We start from the raw sequence: 21,588 nt of genomic DNA on the forward strand, positions 1-21,588 counted from the left end.
CACAGGTTCCCAACTTACATGAAAAGTTATATGATAGTGGGCTGGCAGTCTACTAACTGGATCCTTTTTACTGTTACTTTAATGTTGCTCTACAAAGCAATGTAACGTCCTGATTTCTGAACCATCTAGCCTCATTTTTAATAGCATTCCCTCACTTCCAGTCAAACATTCTTATAGCTATGCGAGTCTATTTTCTTTATAAATACAGATTCACACACAAGAACTAAGAATGTTTCTTGTTGCACATACACTGTGAGTTCAAAGCTTCATCCAACAGAGTCTAGGCTATGAGCCATGAAATCCTATTAATATCGTTGAAACTACCTTAAATAAAATATTTTCAGTACACATACTTATTATATGGTATACACCAGCGGTCCGCAAGCTTTTGGCCGCTGCGAACTGCTGCGGCGGAGTGGGGGGAGAGGGCGGCCCGGGGGTCCGCGCACGCGCAGCAGCCCCAGCCTAAACGCGCATGCGCGGACTGCCGCGCACGCGTATTTGCGCCCGGCAGGGGCGCAAACACGCGTGCGCGGCAGTCCGCAAATGCACGTTTGTGCCGCCGCCATGCCGGCTGCCGCGGCTCCCCCTCCCGGCCCCTCCGGGCTGCCAGCAAATCGGCCGCTAAAGCAGCTTCTCTTCTCTAAAGGCAAGCTTCTCTTCCCTCCCCTCCCGAAACAAGAAGCTTGCCGGGCCGCGAGCTAATTGGCCGCTTTGGCGGCCGATTTGCTCGCGGCCTGGTGAGCTTCTCGCTTCGGGGGGGGGAGGGAAGAAGGAGCCACGGCCCGGCACCAAGGCCTTCACGGCCCGGCACTGGGCTGCGGCCCGTGGGTTGGGGACCACTGGTATACACAATGAAAAAGATTAAAAACATCATGAATATCAGACTACTTAAAACATCAAAAATTAGCTTACATATAGTAATTTCACATGCAACACAGATTATAAACAATTGATGAATATATCCAATGTCCACAAAACCATATGCATTTTGGCCTATAAGTCCTTCATCAGTGGTCAATATATTATTATTTCAAAAACACAGATTCAGAAGTGAATGTATAAATCCAGATCAGCAATTGCTTTTTCAATGGTAGTACACGTACTAATCCTGGATGCTTTAGGCTGATCTTGCATTGAGCAGGGGGGGGTTGGACTAGATGGCCTGTATGGCCCCTTGCAATGCTATGAATCTTTATGTTATGGGACTGATGAAAATGTATAAAGCAGGCCATGGACCTCTTCTCATGGTAAATGCATGTACAAGATTAAATCTACAATAACCATCTGGTGTAAAATTTCCAGTGTCTCTGGATATTGCAATAAATGGCTAAGAAATCCTATACCATGTCACATTTATTAAGTTGTTAAAATAAAACAGTACTCATGGTTTCGGCTGTGAGAAACTGAGCAGTTTCTGCAGAAATCAATTATTTCTTCAACAAGAAGTTTCACTAGTAAAATACTAACTATAAACTCAAGGCTAATGAGGAATCACTGGTAAACAATTTGGAAATCTTCCTCCCTCTACATAGGTTCTCAATGGCATGAGTGGACATTTCCCTCCTGCAATTTTTTCTTATTTATTCCGAGTCCTCCTCAAGGCAACGTACAATTGAAAAAAAACAAGCAAAATAAAAACATAAGCAGCTCATTTAAAAGTTGATAAGGTAAAACCCCTAATTAAATGCCTGAGAATAAAGATATGTTTTGACCTGGTGCCTAAAAGAAAATAAAGTAGGCGCCAAGCTAGCCTCAAAGAGGAGGGCATTCCAAAGATGAGGGGCCACCACAGGAAATGCCATCTCTAGTCACCACCCCCCTCACCACTGAAGGCAGCCGCAGTGAACAGAGCTGAGGAGGCAGATCTTAATCAGCAGCTAGATAGTATGGGAAGAGACTGGCCTTCAGGTCCCAAGCCATTTAGGTCAGAACCAACACTTCAAACTGCACCAAAAAATGGAAATGTCACCTTTAACCATCCCTAAACTGCTCTCATCATTGTGTACCTCCGAAAGTATATTAGTCCTAATCTATCATGTTTGGAATTGTTTTCCTTTAGAGTCCTGTTTTTCAGCATACTCTGCACCTGTGAAGTGTGTTGAAAAATAGGTGAAAGGTCAAGGTATCCCCTATGCAAGCACCAAGTCATGTCTGACCCTTGGGATGACGCTCTCTAGCGTTTTCATGGCAGACTCAATATGGCAGTGGTCCCCAACCTTTTTATCACTGGAGACCGGTCAATGCTTGACAATTTTACTGAGGCCTGGGGGGGGGGGGGGAGGTGGATAGTCTACTAGAGGACCTGTCATTGGAGGGCGCTGGAGGGGTGGGCTTAGCTGGCAGTTGCTATCGCTCCTCTGATTGGGCAAACGGACAAGAAGGATGGGGAAGCAAGCTGGCCTCTGTTTCTTTTCACCGTGGTCGCTGAAGGCAACGGGCAGGGACCTTGTTGCCACGGAGTTGTGTTGGCTGCCCTGGGAATAAGGCGCTCCTGGACGTGAGATGAGGGAGTCCAAGTCAGAGCAGGAATGGAGAAGGGGAACTTTGTGACCTGGACTTCTGCAAAGTTGGGTTGACATTGGTAGGCTGAAGCACCTAACTTCTTAGAGCTGCGGCCCGGTACCGACTGATCCACGGACCGGTACCGGGTTGGGGATCACTGCAATACAGGGTGGTTTGCCTTCCCCAGTCATTACCGTTTACCCCCCCAGCAAGCTGGGTACTCGTTTTACCGACCTCAGAAGGATGGAAGGCTGAGTCAACCTTGAGCCGGCTGCTGGGATTGAACTCCCAGCCTCATGGGCAGAGCTTTCAGACTGCATGACAGCTGTCTTACCACTCTGCGCCACAAGAGGCTCTATGTTGAAAAATAGCTTGTACATTAATTAAAAGGACAAAAATGTAAACAAAAATTGGCTCAGTAGAGCAGGGGTAGTCAACCTGTGGTCCTCCAGATGTTCATGAACTACAATTCCCATGAGCTCTTGCCAGCAAACGCTTTCAGGGGCTCATGGGAATTGTAGTCCATGGACATCTGGAGGACCACAGGTTGACTACCCCTGCAGTAGAGAACGGAAGACATAGAATCATAGAGTTGGAAGGGGCCATAAAGGCCATCTAGTCCAACCCCCTGCTCAACACAGGATCAGCCCTAAGCATCCTAAAGCAACATGTTTTGTACTTGGGAGTCCAAAGTATGTGGAAATCTCTAGCCTGTTTTACTGTTTTTGTAATCATAATGGGTGCTGACTATTTTACTTATAGTAAAAATCCAAAACAAAGGAAGCCATCAATTAATTAAATAGGAAGGCCATGTCTGACCCTAAGCTAGTCCAACATAAGAGGAAAGGGGGGAAAAAGAATTTCAAAAGCCCTCTTTGGAATCAGCTCTCAAGAGCCAAGTTCTGAGCAGAATCTGTTCTGATAACTAATCTATTTTCCTTCTTAGGCTATACTCCTTTTCTTGCTACTAGCTCTTAAAATACTTTGATATACCACAAAATCAACTCCCCCATTTAAATTTATGAGATTAAATAATGCATCTTTCAATAAGCATGGAATAGCAGTATGATTATAGAGGGACATGGGCATTTTTAATTATTATTATTATTCTAATGGAAGTTTGGAGATACTAATGCTTGTAGCTGTTTCAGTAAGGAAAAATTCTGTTATGAAGAACAAAGTCATATTTTTCCTCCCCCTAAGTCCTGGATTCCAGGACAATCTACTCGCTAACAACATCAACCAGGAAGCCTGTAAGAAAACATGAATGATTGGTCAACTGACTCCCTGTCTCCCATAAAATTAAAAAATAATAAACAAGAAGTCTTGCACATAGAGAACTCGTATCTTATTTCATTTTTTATTTGTATCCTGGTTTTTGATTCTGAGTCACCAGAAGTCTACGTATTAACACTTTTTATCATAATAAGGAAGGCTAAAACCTCTTTCTAGAGGGCAAGTACTAAGATTCTTTGAGAAAACACTTAACAACATTTCCAGAATTGGCAGCATTGCAAGAGAACTATTACCCCAACTTGGTTCATTCCTTATATAGTCCTCATCACTGAAGTATTCAAGGGTTTGGAGGAGACAGACACAACAAAACCTTTCCGGTTTTTTAAAGAGAGCTCTTTTCAAAGTCGACCCCAGGCACTACAAGATCTCACACCCCGCTGCTGTTATTGGTAGGGTATATTTGCTGTCAATTACACAGCATGCTAAAAGATGGGACCTGCTGGGATTTGGGAACACACCCTAAGGGGCCAGGGCAGTTTCATCCTATTATTGTCATGGTTTTACCAGTTTCTTCTTCATTCAAGTCAAGACCAGCCTTCAGATTATCCTTGGCTGGATAAGTGTGCTGACAGCTGACATTATTAGACTACAGGATAAACCCACATTGCCAATTGCATCAGTTTTCTAGGCAACACTTCAAAGCGATACATGCCACAAAATCCATATTCAGGCAATTTTTAAAAGCTTCACAGAAATCCTAAACTATAGATGAAATGTTAAGCTTTTATCCAGAAAATAGAAAGTTGTGCCAATTAATTTCTAAGTTTATGAATACAAGTACAAGTTTGATTAATAGTTGAATTGAATCGCTATACATTAGTTCTTTGTAACAGTATCCTTCCCCTGACTCAAACGATTAGCTTTCCTTGTCTTCCATACATCTATTTCTAAAGGCAGAACGTTTTTAACAAATGCTACTGGGAATACAAATCCAAGAATAATTACATTATTCACTACATTACTGAATATTAATGAACACATTTTATAACATCCCTCCTTCCAGGGTTCAGTACTCACAATTCTATAGAAAAATCAGTGTATGCATTTCTAAGAAACAGTCAATTGATGAACAGAGAAAATAGATTTCATATACGCAGCTTTACCTAACATCATAGCTTTAGAGCAGCGGTTCTCAACCTTGGGGTCCCGACCCCATTTGGGGTCGCTTGGCCCCTTCCACGGGGTTGCTAGGTTGCTGGCCGCAGCTGCAGCCCACAGCGGTAGCAGGTGAAGGCGAGTGGTGGCGGTGGCGGGTGGTGACGGCGGAGCCATGGCACTGGCCGCCTCCACGCTGCCTTGATTTTTGTGCACCTAGGCACACGGACGTCGCCCACGTACATGAGTGGGCTGCCCCTGCCGCCGCCGCCAGGGTCACAGAGGTAGAAGCTTGAGAACTGCTGGTTTAGGGTAACACAACTAAATTAATGACATCTTTGTAAAACCTCACCTGCAGAATCTGGTAGTCTGATTCTGGCAAACATGCATCCTCCCCAACTCCATGTTTTATCATTCAAAGCAACTCTCCCTTCCTGATTACCTAGGATTTTTAACAATGCCACCCTAAACCAACATACACCTTTATAAGCCCATTAACTTCAATGAACTTAGAATAGCATAACTCTGCTTAGGATAGCACTGCAGCTTTCTTAACTCTAAAAAGAAGGGTTGGTTTTCATACCCAACCTTTCACTGCTTGAAAAAGTCTTACAAAAGTCTTACAATCGCCTTTCCTTCCTTTCCCCACAACAAACACCCTGTGAGGTAGGTGAGGCTGAGAGAGCTCCTGCTTGTGATGAGCCCAAGGTCACCCAGCTGGCTCACCAGATTAGAACCCACCTGTAGTGCCAGTGCCTTTGGCACTTTCTGATGAGCTCCCACACAAATCTGATCTTTCAGCCAATCGACTTGGTTGTCAGCATGCTGTCAGCATACTGGTGCACAGCTGAGGGCCCTTTCTCAAATGAGGACTAGGCCCAGCTACAGTCCCTTCAGTTGACAGCTACCCCACACAGCCACGGTGTACTTTAGGAGAGGTTTGGAGCAAGCTTCTCTGTGCATGCAACACATACATGTTCAGCTTGTCTGCCTAGATATCCAGTGTTCCTGCTCACTACAGCAAAGCTCTGCTCGTTTGTTCCTGGTTCCTGACTGTGGCTCTTTGACTTTGTTCCCAGCTCCTAATCCTGGCTCAGCTTTGTTCCAGGGTCCTGACCTTGCCTCCTTGACTCTGCTGCTTACCAACCCTGGCTTGGTCCATGACCTCCCCTTGGTTCCCGAGGGGTCAACTCAGGACTGCTTTCCGATAACTCAATCACGGTATGCTTTTGGAACTCTCTGTAACATTTTGACCCCAGTCTGGCTCCCAGCCATACTCATGCCTGTCTCCTGTGGTATACTAACCTCGTATGATGGCAAGATCTGAACATGAAGAGATCTCAAATCTACAGGGAATGTTACATAAGCAGGGAACTACTAGCTTACAACGAAGTTCAAAAACCAAAACCATGAGGCACACAAAGGATGGACAACGAGGTCTCTACAACAATGCACAGAGTATGGGAAACAAGCAGGAGGAACTAGTGGTCGTAATAGAGGAAGGGGGCTATGACCTAATAGGAATAACAGAAACGTGATGGGATAATACTCACAATTGGAATACTAAAATTGAGGGGTACAATCTATTCAGAAGGGACAGACAAGTAAAGAAGGGGGGAGGTGTAGCAATATATGTGAAGGAATACAGGTACCCAAGCATGAAAGTTCAGTTGAGTGTATTTGGGTAAATATAAAAGGAGTAGGAAATGAGAGCGGTATTGGGTCTGCTATAGACCACCAAGCCAGTCAGAGGACTTGAATGAGATACTGCTAGACCAAATTACACAATTTTCAAAAAAGGGGGAAACAGTGGTCATGGGTGACTTCAATTACCCAGATATCTGATGGAAGACCAACTCTGCTAAAAATGCAAACTCCGTTAAATTCTTAACTTGTCTTGCTGACGGCTTCATTTCCCAGAAAGTAGAGAGGGGAACCAGGGGTTCTGCTATTTTAGATTTGATTCTCATCAATAGGGAAGAACTGGTAGATGAGGTGGAAGTAGTGGGCACACTTGGTAGCAGTGACCATGTGCTTTTGGAATTTTCAATCGTGGGAAAGAGAAAACGCAGTCGTATGTATAGACTGAACTTCAGGAAAGCTGATTTTCACAGACTTAAAGGTATGTTGCGTAGAGAACCATGGTCAGAAAGACTTAAAGAGATGGGAGTCCAAGAGGGCTGGGAGTTTCTTAAAAGTGAAATACTGAAGGCTCAATCACAAACAATTCCCTTGAGAAGAAAAGAAGGAAGCCAAGTTGGCTCCATAAGCAGTTGTCAAAAGATTTGAGGAATAAAAAAAAATCATTTAGGAAATAGAAGGAAGGCCTTATTACCAAGGATGAGTATAAACAAAAAACCAATAATTGTAGGGGGAGTGTTAGAAAAGCTAAAGCTCAATATGCGCTTAGGCTAGCAAGAAATGCTGAACATAACAAAAAAGGCTTCTTTAGTTATATTTCAAGCAAGAAAAAGAATAGAGACACCATAGGACCACTGCTAGGACAACAAAGTGAAATTGTAACAGATGATAAAGAGAGGGCTGATCTGCCTAACTCCTATTTCTCCTTAGTTTTCTCTTGTGAGGGAAATAGTGATCAATGTGGCAAAAACGTAACACAACACAGGGGATGGGAATGGTGGCCTAGGATCACTGTTGGAACAGTCCACAAACACCTAGTTTCTTTAAATGAAACAAAGTCTTCTGGGCCAGATGAACTGCATCCAAGGGTACTAAAAGAACTTGCAGATGTCATCTTTGAACCTCTTTCCATTATTTTTGACACTTCTTGGAGAACAGGTGAGGTGCCAGACGATTGGAGGCGGACAAATGTTGTCTCCATCTTCAAGAAAGGGGAAAAGGAGGATCCGGGTAATTATCGACCCGTCAGCTTGACATCTGTAGCTGGCAAAATTTTGGAACAAATAATCAAACACTCAGTCCTTGAGCAGCTGGAACTGAGAGCTGTGATTTCTAAGATTCAGCATGGGTTTCGCAAGAACAAGTTATGTCACACCATCTAAACATCTGGAAGAAGTTTCTGACAGAGAGGTTTCTCAGTGAAACAGGCTTCCTCGGGAAGTGGTGGGTTCTCCATCATTGGACATTTTTAAATAGAGGCTAGATAGCCATATGATGGAGAGGCTGATTCTGTGAAAGCAAAGGGATGGCAGGTTACAGTAGATGAACGATTGGGATGTGAGTGCTCTGCATAGTGCAGGGGGTTGGACTAGATGACCCATAAGGTCCCTTCCAACTCTATGATTCTATGATTCTAATTGATACCTGATGCATGGCCTGGCAGGGCAGCACACTGCCATTCTTAACCACTCCACCATGGAGGCTCACTGCCCAACAGTACAATAATCAGCTCTGTCCTAATAGGAGCAGATGCCAATAAAATACTCAATACATCCGATCTTCATAAAAGGGAGGAAGGATGACCCGGGAAACTACAGACCAGTGAGTCTGACCTCTGTTGTGGGGTAAGTAAGTAAGTAATGGAGCAGATATTAAAGGGAGCGATCTGCAAACATCTGGAGGACAATTTGGTGATCCAAGGAAGTCAGCATGGATTTGTCTCCAACAGGTCTTGCCAGACTAACCTGGTTTCCTTTTTTGACCAAGTAACAGGTTTGCTGGATCGTGGAAATTCGGTTGATGTCATTTACTTGGATTTTAGTAAAGCTTTTGACAAGGTTCCCCATGATGTTCTGATGGATAAGTTGAAGGACTGCAATCTGGATTTTCAGATAGTTAGGTGGATAGGGCATTGGTTAGAGAACCGCACTCAAAGAGTTGTTGTCAGTGGTGTTTCATCAGACTGGAGAGAGGTAAGTAGCGGGGTACCTCAGGGCTCGGTGCTCGGCCCGGTACTTTTTAACATATTTATTAATGATCTAGATGAGGGGGTGGAGGAACTACTCATCAAGTTTGCAGATGACACCAAATTGGGAGGACTGGCAAATATTCCGGAAGATAGAGACAGAGTTCAACGAGATCTGAACACAATGGAAAAATGGGCAAATGAGAACATGATGCAATTTAATAAAGATAAGTGTAAAGTTCTGCATCTGTGTCAGAAAAATGAAAAGCATGCCTACTGGATGGGGGATACGCTTCTAGGTAACACTGTGTGTGAACGAGACCTTGGGGTCCTTGTGGATTGTAAACTAAACATGAGCAGGCAGTGGGATGCAGCGGTAAAAAAGGCAAATGCCATTTTGGGCTGTATCAACAGGGGCATCACGTCAAAATCACAAGATGTCATAGTCCCATTGTATACGGCACTGGTCAGACCACACCTGGAGTACTGTGTGCAGTTCTGGAGGCCTCACTTCAAGAAGGACATAGATAAAATTGAAAGGGTACAGAGGAGAGCAACGAAGATGATCTGGGGCCAAGGGACCAAGCCCTATGAAGATAGGTTGAGGGACTTGGGAATGTTCAGCCTGGAAAAAAGGAGGTTGAGAGGGGACATGATAGCCCTCTTTAAGTATTTGAAATGTTGTCACTTGGAGGAGGGCAGGATGCTGTTTCTGTTGGCTGCAGAAGAGAGGACACGCAGTAATGGGTTTAAACTTCAAGTACAACGATATAGGCTAGATATCAGGAAAAAGTTTTTCACAGTCAGAGTAGTTCAGCAGTGGAATAGGCTGCCTAAGGAGGTGGTGAACTCCCCCTCACTGGCAGTCTTTAAGCAAAGGTTGGATACACACTTTTCTTGGATGCTTTAGCATGGTTAGGGCTAATCCTGCATTGAGCAGGGGGTTGGACTAATGGCCTGTATGGCCCCTTCCAACTCTATGATTCTATACATAGCACCAGTAATCAAATCTGATTCCTACTCTGTTCTATCTTGAACATAATCATATTTCCTTACTGCACAGAGATACTGACACTCCATTTTAAAACATGTTTCTTACCTAAAATAAAAAATATTTGAGAAGGAAGTATATGTAAATAAGTGCCATTGACTTATGGCTACTCCGACGAGGGGCTTGCAAGGCGAGTGAGAAGCAGAAGTGGTTTGCTACTGCCTTCTTCTGCAGTGCATTCCTTGGCAGTCTCCCATCCAAATACCGACTCTGCTTAGCTTCCAAGATCTGACGAGATTGGGCTATACTCAGCTGCCTTCCTTCCGCTAGAAGGAAGTAAACACAAGGCGATTTTCATCAATCTGCCACTTCAGAAGCAAAAAATTCAAATTGTACTCAACCCTGGCCAGAGTCCATGAAAAAGCATACCAGAACACATGAGTTCAGCCAGAGTTGAAGACAACAGAGTATTCAAAATTTAAAGGGATCTGTAATAACACAGGTTGCCAAGAATGAGATACTGATCCTTTTTCTTTTACTCCTCACCTGTGTCTTACCACTACAGATAACCCTTTCCATTCCCTGTCCTTGGAAGATCTGGCAGATTCTGTTTGCGTGATTTAGATTAGATCATTCGACAAATGCTTTAAACAAACTCAAAAGCTATGCAAAGTCAGCCCTGGTCAGTACTTGGAAAGGAGACCATCAAAGCAATCTAGGGTTGCTATGCAGAGGTAGGCAATGGCTAACCACTTCTGAATGTCTTTTGCCTTGAAAACTGCATAGGTTTGCCATAAAACTGCAAACTGTCAGCAAACAAACAAAAACCCAAACATGCTCACCGGTTGACCACTGATATGGACACTTTTTCTACTGGTCCTTCCTTGGGGTAAGAAAAGCTCTGCTTGCAGCATGCTAATTTGGGAGAACGGGTCTTTTCAGGCTCAGTAGAACATCTAGAAATATTGATCCCTTTTGCCAGATGTAGAAAAAGAACAAGGAATTCCCTGCCATCTTGCCAAGTCTTTAATACTTACTCTTTTCCAAATTCCTCAGTAGCTCAGTGTAACAGCAATGAACCCTCAGCTACCTACCCACCCCCTTGTTGTGTTTGGCCTTTACAAAAGTTAATGGCAGCAAAGACCAAACCCTACCCCCTTGTTTGGAGATACAACAAGCACATATCTTCACCAACTATCTTTTCTACTTCCCTTTTGCTTAATGCAGTAGATAATGGATTCTGATATTATCAATAATTCATTGTGTTATTAAAAGATTATTACTCAGGATCAACAATAATACTGTTAATTACTTATCTATTTCATAAAGAATCATTTAGAATTAACTAACAAGGTAGGCTTTCACTCATGAGAGCTTACATAATAAATTCATTAGACTTTAAAGCATCACAAAATAAAAATAGGTGTCCAGGAGTTTGTTAAGATAAACAGAATTGATTCTAGCATAGGTTGTCATGAGTCAAAGGTTACTTCATTACATTCTATATAGACTAACAACCATCTGGACTTAAACTGTCACAAGCCTTTGTTGTTTTCAATATATATCTTACTAATTTGGTGAACCTTCCCAAAACAAAACTATTTTATAGGTTAATACTTGGAGGAGGAAGAGGAAGAAGAGTTGGTTCTTATATGCCACTTTTCTCTACCAGAAGGAATTTCAAAGTGGCTTACAGTCGCCTTCCCTTTCCTCTCCCCACAACAGACACCCTGTGAGGTGGGTGAGGCCGAGAGAGCCCTGATATCACTGCTCGGTCAGAACAGTTTTATCAGTGCCGTGGCGAGCCCAAGGTCACCCAGCTGGCTGCATGTGGAGGAGTGCAGAATCGAACCCAGCATGCCAGATTAGAAGCCCGCACTCCTAACCACTACACCAAACTGGATCTCCAAAATGCACCAAAATGCAACATCATCAAAGGGGGGAAGTTTGAATCCATGTCCAAATTTGATTACAACTGGATTTGTTCATTATATGCATTTTAATAGATCTGGACATCATTCCTCTTTCTGATGAATGATTCATCCCAATATTAACATGGCTTTCCCAATTTATTTCATTGCCTCCTTGGTTACATAATAGGGCTGCCAACTGACATCACCAGGTACTAGACTCTTCCCAGAAATACACACTGCCAATTGAATCAGCATTTCAGGCAGCAGTTCAAAGTTAGGAAGGACATTAAACTCCACCAAACCCATTCCGCTTGCTGAGCCAACAGTTGATTTCCTGCTGAAGTTTCACCATTGACTTTCGGTCACTATTCCCTGATGTACAGTAACAAGATAATATGTAGCAAATTACTTAATGGTAACATCAACAGACAATGCTAGTTTCATTTGCCCAAGACCAGAGTTGTTTAGTCAGTAGAAGGAACAGGGGAGAAGCTATGCAGTTGCCAGGGCAGAAAATGGGAAATAGTGGGAAAAGGGACACAAGAAAAAAAAGTCCTTGCAGGTCCCCTCCACATAATAACCAGGTTTGCTGGCATTCACCTTACAGTTATTAATGAAAAGATAGTTGGAAGGGACCTCCAGGATCATCTAGTCCAACCCCCTGCACGAAACTATTATTATTTCAATTTATTACCTGGTACTCCCAATAGGCGCGTGGCAGGTTACAATAGTCTGGATAAAAATTCCCAATAAAACTCCCCTTAAAACCCCAGACATAAAACACAGAAATCCATAATCGTAAATCAAGAAAACATAAGATACAGCAGAAAGGAAAAAAAACCAATCAATCCCATCCCCCTCATTAGCAATCCTGTTGAGGAAGGGGGGGGAGATGAAGCCCATCGCTGCCATACACATTGCTCTATCCTGAAATGCGGAAAGCAGGAAACTCATAACTACCTGCCCACCCACAATGACCCCAGTTTCATGCCCAGGTAATTCCCCTCTCCCCCCCCCCCGAAAAAAACAAATCCCTGGCCAGTCAGGCCTGGAGGAAATTTGCCTCCTGACCCCAAAGTGGTGATTAGCATTTCCCCAGGCATATAAGGAAGGGTCACAAAAACCAAGCACAGACATAGTCCTTTCTGCCCTTCCACTCAATATCTGCCTAAGTTCACAGAATCAGCATTTCTGTGAGGTGGCTATCTAGCCTCTGCTTTAAAATTTCCAAGGAGAACCCACCACCTCCCAAGGAAGCCTCTTCCACTGAGGAACTGTACTATCAGCAACTTCTGAATATTTAGCTGAAAATTATTTTGAATTAATTTCAATACATTAGTTCTGGTCGGATGGTCTTGGGCAACAGAAAGCATCTCTGCTCCATCCTCTATATGACATCCTTTCAAGTACTTGAAGATGGTTATATCACCTCTTACAAACAGTATATCCCTTTTCCAGCCAACTCTTCCATAATTAACCATCTGTAGGTTGCACAGTTATGCTTATCAGATACAAAGGGATTAAACTACTAAAGGGATTAAACTATTAAACAATTAGTTTGATAGCTCATGTTTTTGTTGTTGGCAGCTAAATATTGGTTCTCTGATTAATCAATGGAATAGTTTACAATGAATAAAAGCAAACAAAATCATCATCATAATACTATTACATGAAATCATAACCATACTTCCAATTATGTCAGTCCTATGACTGTCTCTCAGGGTGAGGGGAGGGCCTCCCTCCCCCACTGAGGGTCAGCATGTCATTGGATAGATGGCCTCATCCTCCACCGACGCCCTGCACTTTGTGCCAGACTCCTCACACCTGCTGGATGGCAGCCAAGACCAACCACTTTCACTGCCTGCTTACGTCTGCTTTCCAACCCACCTCAGTTCCTGCCCCTCCCTACTCTCCCACATCAACAGAGCAAGGGCAGAAGGCAAGGGGCAACACAGCTTCTGCGCAGCAGCCCTGCTGCAGTCCTAAGTCTCCTTGCTCAGGGAGAGCTCCCGCTGCCTCATCCTACAAGACCTGTAGGAGCATGATTGTGAGGCCAAAGGGTAACGGGACTCCTGTGCGGTAGCTGTATCCTAGCCACGAGGGCTCCCTGCCTGGCCCTCCAAATCTTTTTTTTTTTATAACATTAGTCTAATTTTACAGCAGTTCCTCTCATACCCCAGAAATGGTCAGAACATGCTATTTAGAAAAACTCGGAAAAAACTTAAGGATTGTAGTTCAACTGTTAATTCGTTTTTATTGTGAGACCTTACCCAAAGGGGAAGAACTAATAGTCTTACAGACAGCTGAATAGTGCTTAATCTTAAAGTCTTTGTTCGTGCTTAATCTTTACCCTCTTTGCCCACTGACTTTCTTTAAATAAACAGATATGACGTAATCGCATATGATACAGAAAAGTACTTCTGACCACATACAGGCCTTTCCGTGGTCACAGAGAAACTGCACTCTAAACTGGAACACTTAAAATTAAAGAGCACAGAAGACTGCATGGCTCTCAAACAAATCTGAGTGTAGCAACTCCTCTTTACAGACCATGCTTTCTCAGTTAGGGTTTCATGAAACCCTGGGGTTTCTTGATGGCCCTGGAAGGGTTTTCGGAATGGATAAGAGTTAATATTTTAGATATTTAAAAAAATTGTTAAACATTTATCAGGTGGTATAACCATATATGGTCATGTTGTCCTGTCCCGTCCCACCCCCCTAAATTGGCCAATGATGGGCCTGGAGGAAATGGGAATGGGAGGGGCCCTGGGTGGACCATAACTATGCTTCCCAACCATATTCTGGAAGATCATGGCCACTCCTGGGGTTTCTTGAAACCTGGGGTTTCTCAATGGTAGAAAGGTTGAGAAAGGCTGTTGTAGACATTAGGAACTGCCCTCCTCCAGTCCCTTGACAGCACTGTACCAACACAATCCAAAATATTCTTTGAATCATTGAAATGATTTCTCAAATTCTGTTGCTCACCATGTCTACAGGTATGGTATTTAAAAATTTTTCTTTTAGCATTTTAGAGGTCTAGAGATTGCAAGGATTAATTGTTTAAGTAAGCATAGAGGATACCATCATAGTAGAATATTAGGAAAATATTCTGAGGCATCCTCACTCCTGCCCCAAATTACATAAGCATTCCGTAACTGAAAACAAATTCAGCAATTTAGGCAGTAGTAAAGGGTTAAGATGATACTTATCTCTCCTAAAACTGGAAGGCTCCAAATGCCACTAACTCAACTGTTATAGAAGTGCCTTCTGACAAGAAATCAACTGTAGATATGTGCACCAACAACCCATTTAGGCTACATTCCAAGAATCCAGGCAATATCCATGCATCCTAAATGGCTATTCCTCAAAGTACTGCTAAAAGTCAGTCGCAGAATCATAGAGGTGGAAGAGACCTACAGGGTCATCCAGTCCAACTATCTGCAGAATGGAAGAAATTCAGTGATCCTAGTGATGGCCAAATGGGAAGTTAAAAGTTCTCTGTGAACAAATGGCAGTGAGGAATGATCAGCTCAGCCAAATGTAAGGAAGTATGTCAAAGAATCTGCTAAAAGAAACAGGATCCCAGGTATTTATAAAAGAGAAAGAAATATTTTGGAGTGTATGAGGAATTGCCTTTGGAAATAAAGTTCTTCCTAATGCCATCATACATTCCAGCTCTTTTTTCCTCCTCTTTCTTTCAATAAATATCATCAACATTGCTGAAAAAAAAGGAGGATGGAGAAGATGGGAACAACTATAGAGTGCCATGAGGAACCTGCAGGGAGGATGTGGTAGAGGAAGATGTTAAAAGGTTTGTTATTATTATGGGGTAAGAATCAAAATGACTTAACAGTTCATTAAAATAAACGGTAGCTATCTAAAATGAAGGTGAAAATCTGCTGTGGGAGAATCTCTTATCTTTAAACAACACCTACAAATCCACCCAGACCTTTGTAGGTGTTGTTTAAAGATAAGAGATTATCTTTAAACAACACCTACAAAGGTCTGGGTGGATTTTAGGTTTTAAACATACAGGAAATCTTTGAAAACAACCTACAAAAAAGTGAAACATAAGTAGGTAATTGCTTCCCCCCTTTGATGATGTTGCATTTTGGTGCATTTTGGAGATCCAGTTTGGTGTAGTGGTTAGGAGTGTGGACTTCTAATCCAGCATGCTGGGTTCGATTCTGCACTCCCCCACATGCAGCCTGCTGGGTGACCTTGGGCTCGCCACAGCACTGATAAAACTGTTCTGACCAAGCAGGGATATCAGGGCTCTCTCAGCTTCACCCACCTCACAGGGTGTCTGTTGTGGGGAGAGGAAAGGGAAGGTGACGACTGTAAGCCACTTTGAGCCTCCTTTGGGTAGAGAAAAATGGCATATAAGAACCAACTCTTCTTCATCTTCTTTTTTGTAGAATGTAAGAATTAGATTTAAACATAACATAAAATGTAAAGAACAAACCATAGTTTCAGTTCCTGATCTATTATGAGAAATTGGCACCATCTCCAGTCTCGCATTGTTCGGGAGGTTGGCAAATCTCCATTGCAGAGAAAGATCCAGTACAGTCCTCTGAAACCTGTAATACACAAAAGACCCCAAATGACCTTTTGCTCTGATGCTGCATCAGATAATTTTATCAGTTTTCCTCAAACACAAAGATTTTAGAATACCAAGTTGTTGTTTTCAGCCATCAGAATGAAGCTGTGTCCCAGCAGGACCTGAAATAGTTGCTGAGAAAGACTGTCTTAGAACCTATCAGTTTTAAGTTAAAACCTACCAGCAGTATGCAGATCAATGGCCTGACAGTGCACTGTAGCTTCCAGGAGGAGCCCTTACTCAGTGGCATATATTTCATATGAAGTTAGTGACTGAACGAAAAACTTAGCTCTGTTTATGGAAGTAATAACTTGACAATGATCCAAGACCTACCCAACATTTAAATATTCATACTCCTCCCAGGAGTCTGCAGATGCATTTAGCAAGATGATGACTCTCCTCATCTGATTTCATAGTGCATTTTGGAAACACTCAGAACTTCCCAGACACAACATGATCAACGCTGCCTATGATCTCCTCCAGCACTAAAGTAATAGGGCCTGGTTAGAGAAGAAGTGCAAGGTAGCTTCTGAAGTGCAGAGGCAAGACCCTATTCTTGCACCAATTCTAGAATTTGGAGAGGTCTCAACTATGGCTCAGCAGTGTTTGAATGGCATACTGAGTCACAAAAATCTGCTTCATCCATACTGCGCATGTCAGAGAACTACAGGAGGTTGGGGCGTAGGTGACAACCATAAATACAGCCTGAATTGCAAGGCCAACCAGAAGGCATTGACTCCTGATTGACACTCATTAAAGAGAAATATCAACTACAGAAACATTCTAACTAAAGTTCCTTTAAATGTAATATGGAAATAACTTTTCTATTGATTCATCCCACGGTATTACAATATATGTAAAGGCCCACAGACACATGGCTGGGGCCAAACATGCAGGTCAACATGAAAGTTCTCCTTGGCTCGGTCTTAAATAGCCCAATGGACGAGTCACAGTCCTGCCTCCTCCCTTGCAGCTTGATCTCTAGCAACTAAGCTTCTGACTCACCCATCGTGATCGTGATAACCAGTGAATCAACTTACTTATTTGACTTTCTTGTTGCCAGAGTGATGGCACTGACTGATCAGCAGAGCTGGATGGGTTTTATATGCAACAGAACATCATCAGACATTATTGGTGTAACTCTGGTTTTTCATAGTAAGCTGTATCCCCAAAAACTGCTTGGTCCCCAAGGCATCTGAGATCAGTTTCTCGAGTTACTGCATTGATATGCATGGCTACTGGAAGGCTGAAATCTTTAACCAAAATACTCCTAAAATTCCATTATATGTTATGCCGTTTCTTTGACACACACAGTAAATATATTTTGTTTGCTCCTTTTTCCAAAATAAAATCCAAAGCATGCAACAATTATTTAACAATTAACAGCATGCAACAATTATCTAGTAATCAAGATTACTGAGGCTTATATTAACTATACCTTAAGATTTTTTCTAATTTAATATCTAGAAATGGCAGTTGCCAGCCAACCATCAATGAGTTACTGATTACCATTTCAAGGGGTTGCATATCTTAAGAAGGGATGCTGTAGTAAAATTTAAAGGCATAAGGCAAAATATTTGGAGCAAAAAATAGCAAGATGCAATTTGCAAGCAATATATAATAATTGCTGCAGCCAAAACTGGCCCTACCATGTGACTCTTGCAATGGAGTTAGACACAACCTAATATGAACTACTGGGCACAATATACCTGAAGAGTCTCCTACATGCACTCTACAGAAATGAGGAGGATCTAACCAAGACCATGATAGTATTTTTGTAATTTCCATTCATTTCACATAGACTTGTACAAGATGCTTCCTAACTGTTCCCCAAGTTAACTCGAGGCAGGGGGTATGCACCATTTGGATAATCTACCTCAAACACCCAAATGTCTCAGGTTGGCCCCCTGCAACTTAAAACCATGATATTATTAGTTCTACCAGAAACTTCTCTGCAGGGAAAACACTAAGGCTTTCCACTATGTGGATGTCATGCTATGCATTATCTAACTTACAGCAGCACTATTTTCAGGAGTATTCATGTGACATCATCCTTTATTAATGTTGCTTCTGTGTTTTCTCTTCTTTTGCTGAGATACCGTAATTCCCAAACCTGATTCATTACAGTTTTTGACCTTTGGGTACTGTACAGATGGGAAGTACTGCTCACTGGGAAGTACTACTGACTAGTCCTGCTCACAAGCATGCAACGTTCCTTGCCTCAGTCGTTGCAATTGCCATTCCCTACTCTCCACAAACAATTTGTAAACCTTTATTTAAAAATCAGGAATTGCAGGATTAGAGGCCAACAGTGATTGATTTATTGCCATAGTCTATTAATTCCCAGTGTCTTCTTTTTTTTTTTTTACATCTCTAGCCCTTTTCAGTGCAGAATTATCTGTTCCACATAATATATTTCTGGTAAGGCCTTGGAAGAGGAGCATGTCTCATGGCTTAAGTGCCACTCAGTGCTTAACACCCATTCAGGGTGGCTGTCCCACCCGAGTGCCTCCTCTTCCAGTTTGCCAGTTTGGTGTAGTGGTTAGGAGTGCGGACTTCTAATCTGGCATGCCAGGTTCGATTCTGCGCTCCCCCACATGCAATCAGCTGGGTGACCTTAGGCTCACCATGGCACTGATAAAACTGTTCTGACCGAGCAGTGATATCAGGGTTCTCTCAGCCTCACCTACCCCACAGGGTGCCTGTTGTGGGGAGTGGAATGGGAAGGCGACTGTAAGCCGATTTGAGCCTCCTTCGGGTAGGGAAAAGTGGTATATAAGAACCATCTCTTCTTCTTCCTCTTCCTCTCTGTTCAGCAGCCAGCCAATCACCTTCTGTCCTCCACGCCCTGCTCTTTCCACTTCTCTCTGAGGCTTGGAGGTTGCATATACCTGCCATGTGAGAGCTGCCTCTGCTGGTGAGTTCCATAACAGGTGCCTGCAGCCTTTCTATGTCTTGGGGGGAGGGGGAGGTCATCTGCAGAGTTCTTCCACTCCACACACACCCCAATCTAGCACCCGTTATATTCCTGAATGCAATGGGCTTGGCAACTAGTTATAATTATAATGAAAAGGATAATGATTAACCTTTCTGCTGTAACTCTGCAAAGAAAGGGAATCAACTCCAGGTGGAAGACCCACAACTGGAACCATACAATAAAAGCTAAAATTGTAGCTGACCAATTAATCCAAAATACTTTGATTTTCAGTCTACATAATCACACATTTGTTGGTGTTATTACTCTGGGTTATAAAGATTGTACTGTTTAAGGATGCTTTAGAAGAAGCCCAAGAATAATCGTTTAAGCAAAGCATCCTCCATCATTCAACATGCAACCAGAGCTTTCCACAACTGGAGATCACTGAATACCTTAGGTCTGGAGAAAGACTGCTTTACTCCATCAGCAAACCACAAGCAGCTTAGGTATTATTTCACTGATGGATATAACCTCCTAATAAGTGTCTGATATATTTGAAGTGGAGGAAGAAGGAAAAATAGGCTTCCATAATACTAAATCTGACAAGTTAGTGAATTTCTAAATCCTTACAGTACTCAGCATCAATTCATAAGAGATACTCAACAGAGCGCCAGAAGAAAATGGCTGTGGATTGTGTTAGAAGCATCCTATTAGAATGAATTGCAAAATGAGGGCAGTATGCCAAGCAGGAAACAAATGAATAAAAACGGTAGGACTCACTTCAAGTCATATTCATTGGGACTGAAATTTTGCTTCTTACAAGCTTCCTCCAGAACCTGTACACAGAATAGAGAGTGAGTTAATTTGGAATGCAGATGATTTTCACTGTAAAGAACATTGGCCATTTATTATAGTATCCTCTCTTCCCCCTCCCTCCTATCACATGATTATGGACTAAATAGGGATACTAATCTGTACTAACAATCATCATGACATGGAGGAAGCAACTTCAGAGCACTAAAACCAACAGCTTGAAAATCACCATAGAGAAGTTACAATTATTCTGAGGAAACAACCCCAGGATGTTTGCATTACTGCAATTAGAAAGCAGACCCTTCAAATTCACTTAAAGCCAAGATTGAAAGGCCAAACAATCATGAGTTCTGTAAGACAGAATGAATTTGGGGAAGAACAGGGATCCCTGGAGTGAAATTTATGGTAGCACTAATATCAAAGCTGATTTTAAAAATGGGCTTTGAAAGGCGCAGCAGGCAGGAGGGTGTGAAAGGGTGGCCGCGGCTCTCTTTGGCCCACAAAGCGGGCTAAAGGGAGTGGGAAGCCCCCCCCCCTGGCGGTGGCAACAGGGCTTTGCGGCCCACAAGGGGCTCCAAACTCCCCTCCCTGGCTCCCTCCCAGCAGGAGTGTACCTGCGGGCTGCAAAGCCGTGTCCCTGCCTCACTTCTTGTGGGTGATAATAGAGGCCACAGCCACAAGGATTCTAGCAGGCAAGGAGGGAGGGTGGGAGCTGTAGGGGGAGGGCCAATCAGGGTGGACCTGGACAGACAGGGCCCTGGACAGTATCCTCCCAGGGGGCTGTTTCCCAAATATATAAGGGAGCGAAATAGTGTTAAGGATTATGTGTCTCTGTGTTAAGTGCCATCAAGTCAATTCTGACATACTGGCAACCCTATGAATAAATCACCTCCAAAACATCTTATCATTAACAGCTTTGCTTAGGTCTTTAAATATTAGGGTTGCCAACTCTGGGTTGGGAAATACCTGAAGACTTTGGGCTAGTGTCAGTAGTGGGTGGGATTTGGGGTGGGGAGAGACAGTGCAGTACAATGCTACGCAGTCCATCCTTGAAAGCAGTCATTTTATTCGGGAGAACTATTCTATGTTACCTGGAGATGAGTTGTAAAACCGGGGGAGACCCAGGTCCCACCTGGAGATTGGCATCCCTATGCAAATCTAAGCTGTGCCTTGTTTCATAGAAGCAATCTGTCTCACGTTGGGTCTTCCTCTTTTCCTCCTTCCTTCAATCTTCCTAGCATTATTGTTTTTTCTAATAGCCATAGTATGACAGCCTCAGTTTGAAGAAGAGTTGGTTTTTATACCCCACTTTTCACTACCTGAAGAAGTCTCAAAGCAGTTTATAATCACCTTCCTTTCCTCTCCCACAAGGCACCCTGTGAGGTAGGTAGGGCTGAGAGAGCTCTAATAACTGTGAGTTGCCCGAGGTCACACAGTTGACTGCATAAGAGTGTGGAATCAAACCTGGCTTTCCAGATTACAGGTTGCTACATTTAACCACTACACCATGCTAGTCATTTTAGCTTCTAAGGATTTCAGGCTTGATCTGATCTAGTATATGAATTGAATAAATTACAAGGAAACGTAAGGTATTACATAGTTTACAGGCTTCTAGGTAAAGCAGTCACAAAA

At 43.0% G+C, this 21,588-nt stretch overlaps 1 protein-coding gene across 4 annotated transcripts in view; it reads right to left on the reverse strand.

The window, feature by feature from the left end:
- ASPSCR1 (ASPSCR1 tether for SLC2A4, UBX domain containing) overlaps nt 1–21,588 on the reverse strand; it is a 121,918-nt gene that overhangs the window by 99,114 nt on the left and 1,216 nt on the right. For all 4 annotated transcript variants that reach the window (XR_013229447.1, XM_077328041.1, XM_077328040.1 and 1 more), the window contains exons 2-3: nt 19,924–19,979; nt 16,092–16,206 (exon numbers count right to left, since the gene is read on the reverse strand). Coding sequence is in view for 3 of the 4 variants with exons in the window: in XM_077328041.1 (XP_077184156.1) it covers nt 16,092–16,206; nt 19,924–19,979 (171 nt within the window). In the remaining variant the exon portion in view is untranslated. The remainder of the gene's footprint in view (nt 1–16,091; nt 16,207–19,923; nt 19,980–21,588) is intronic.

The sequence above is a fragment of the Paroedura picta genome, chromosome 3, assembly GCF_049243985.1.
Source record: "Paroedura picta isolate Pp20150507F chromosome 3, Ppicta_v3.0, whole genome shotgun sequence".
Lineage (NCBI taxonomy): Eukaryota > Metazoa > Chordata > Lepidosauria > Squamata > Gekkonidae > Paroedura > Paroedura picta.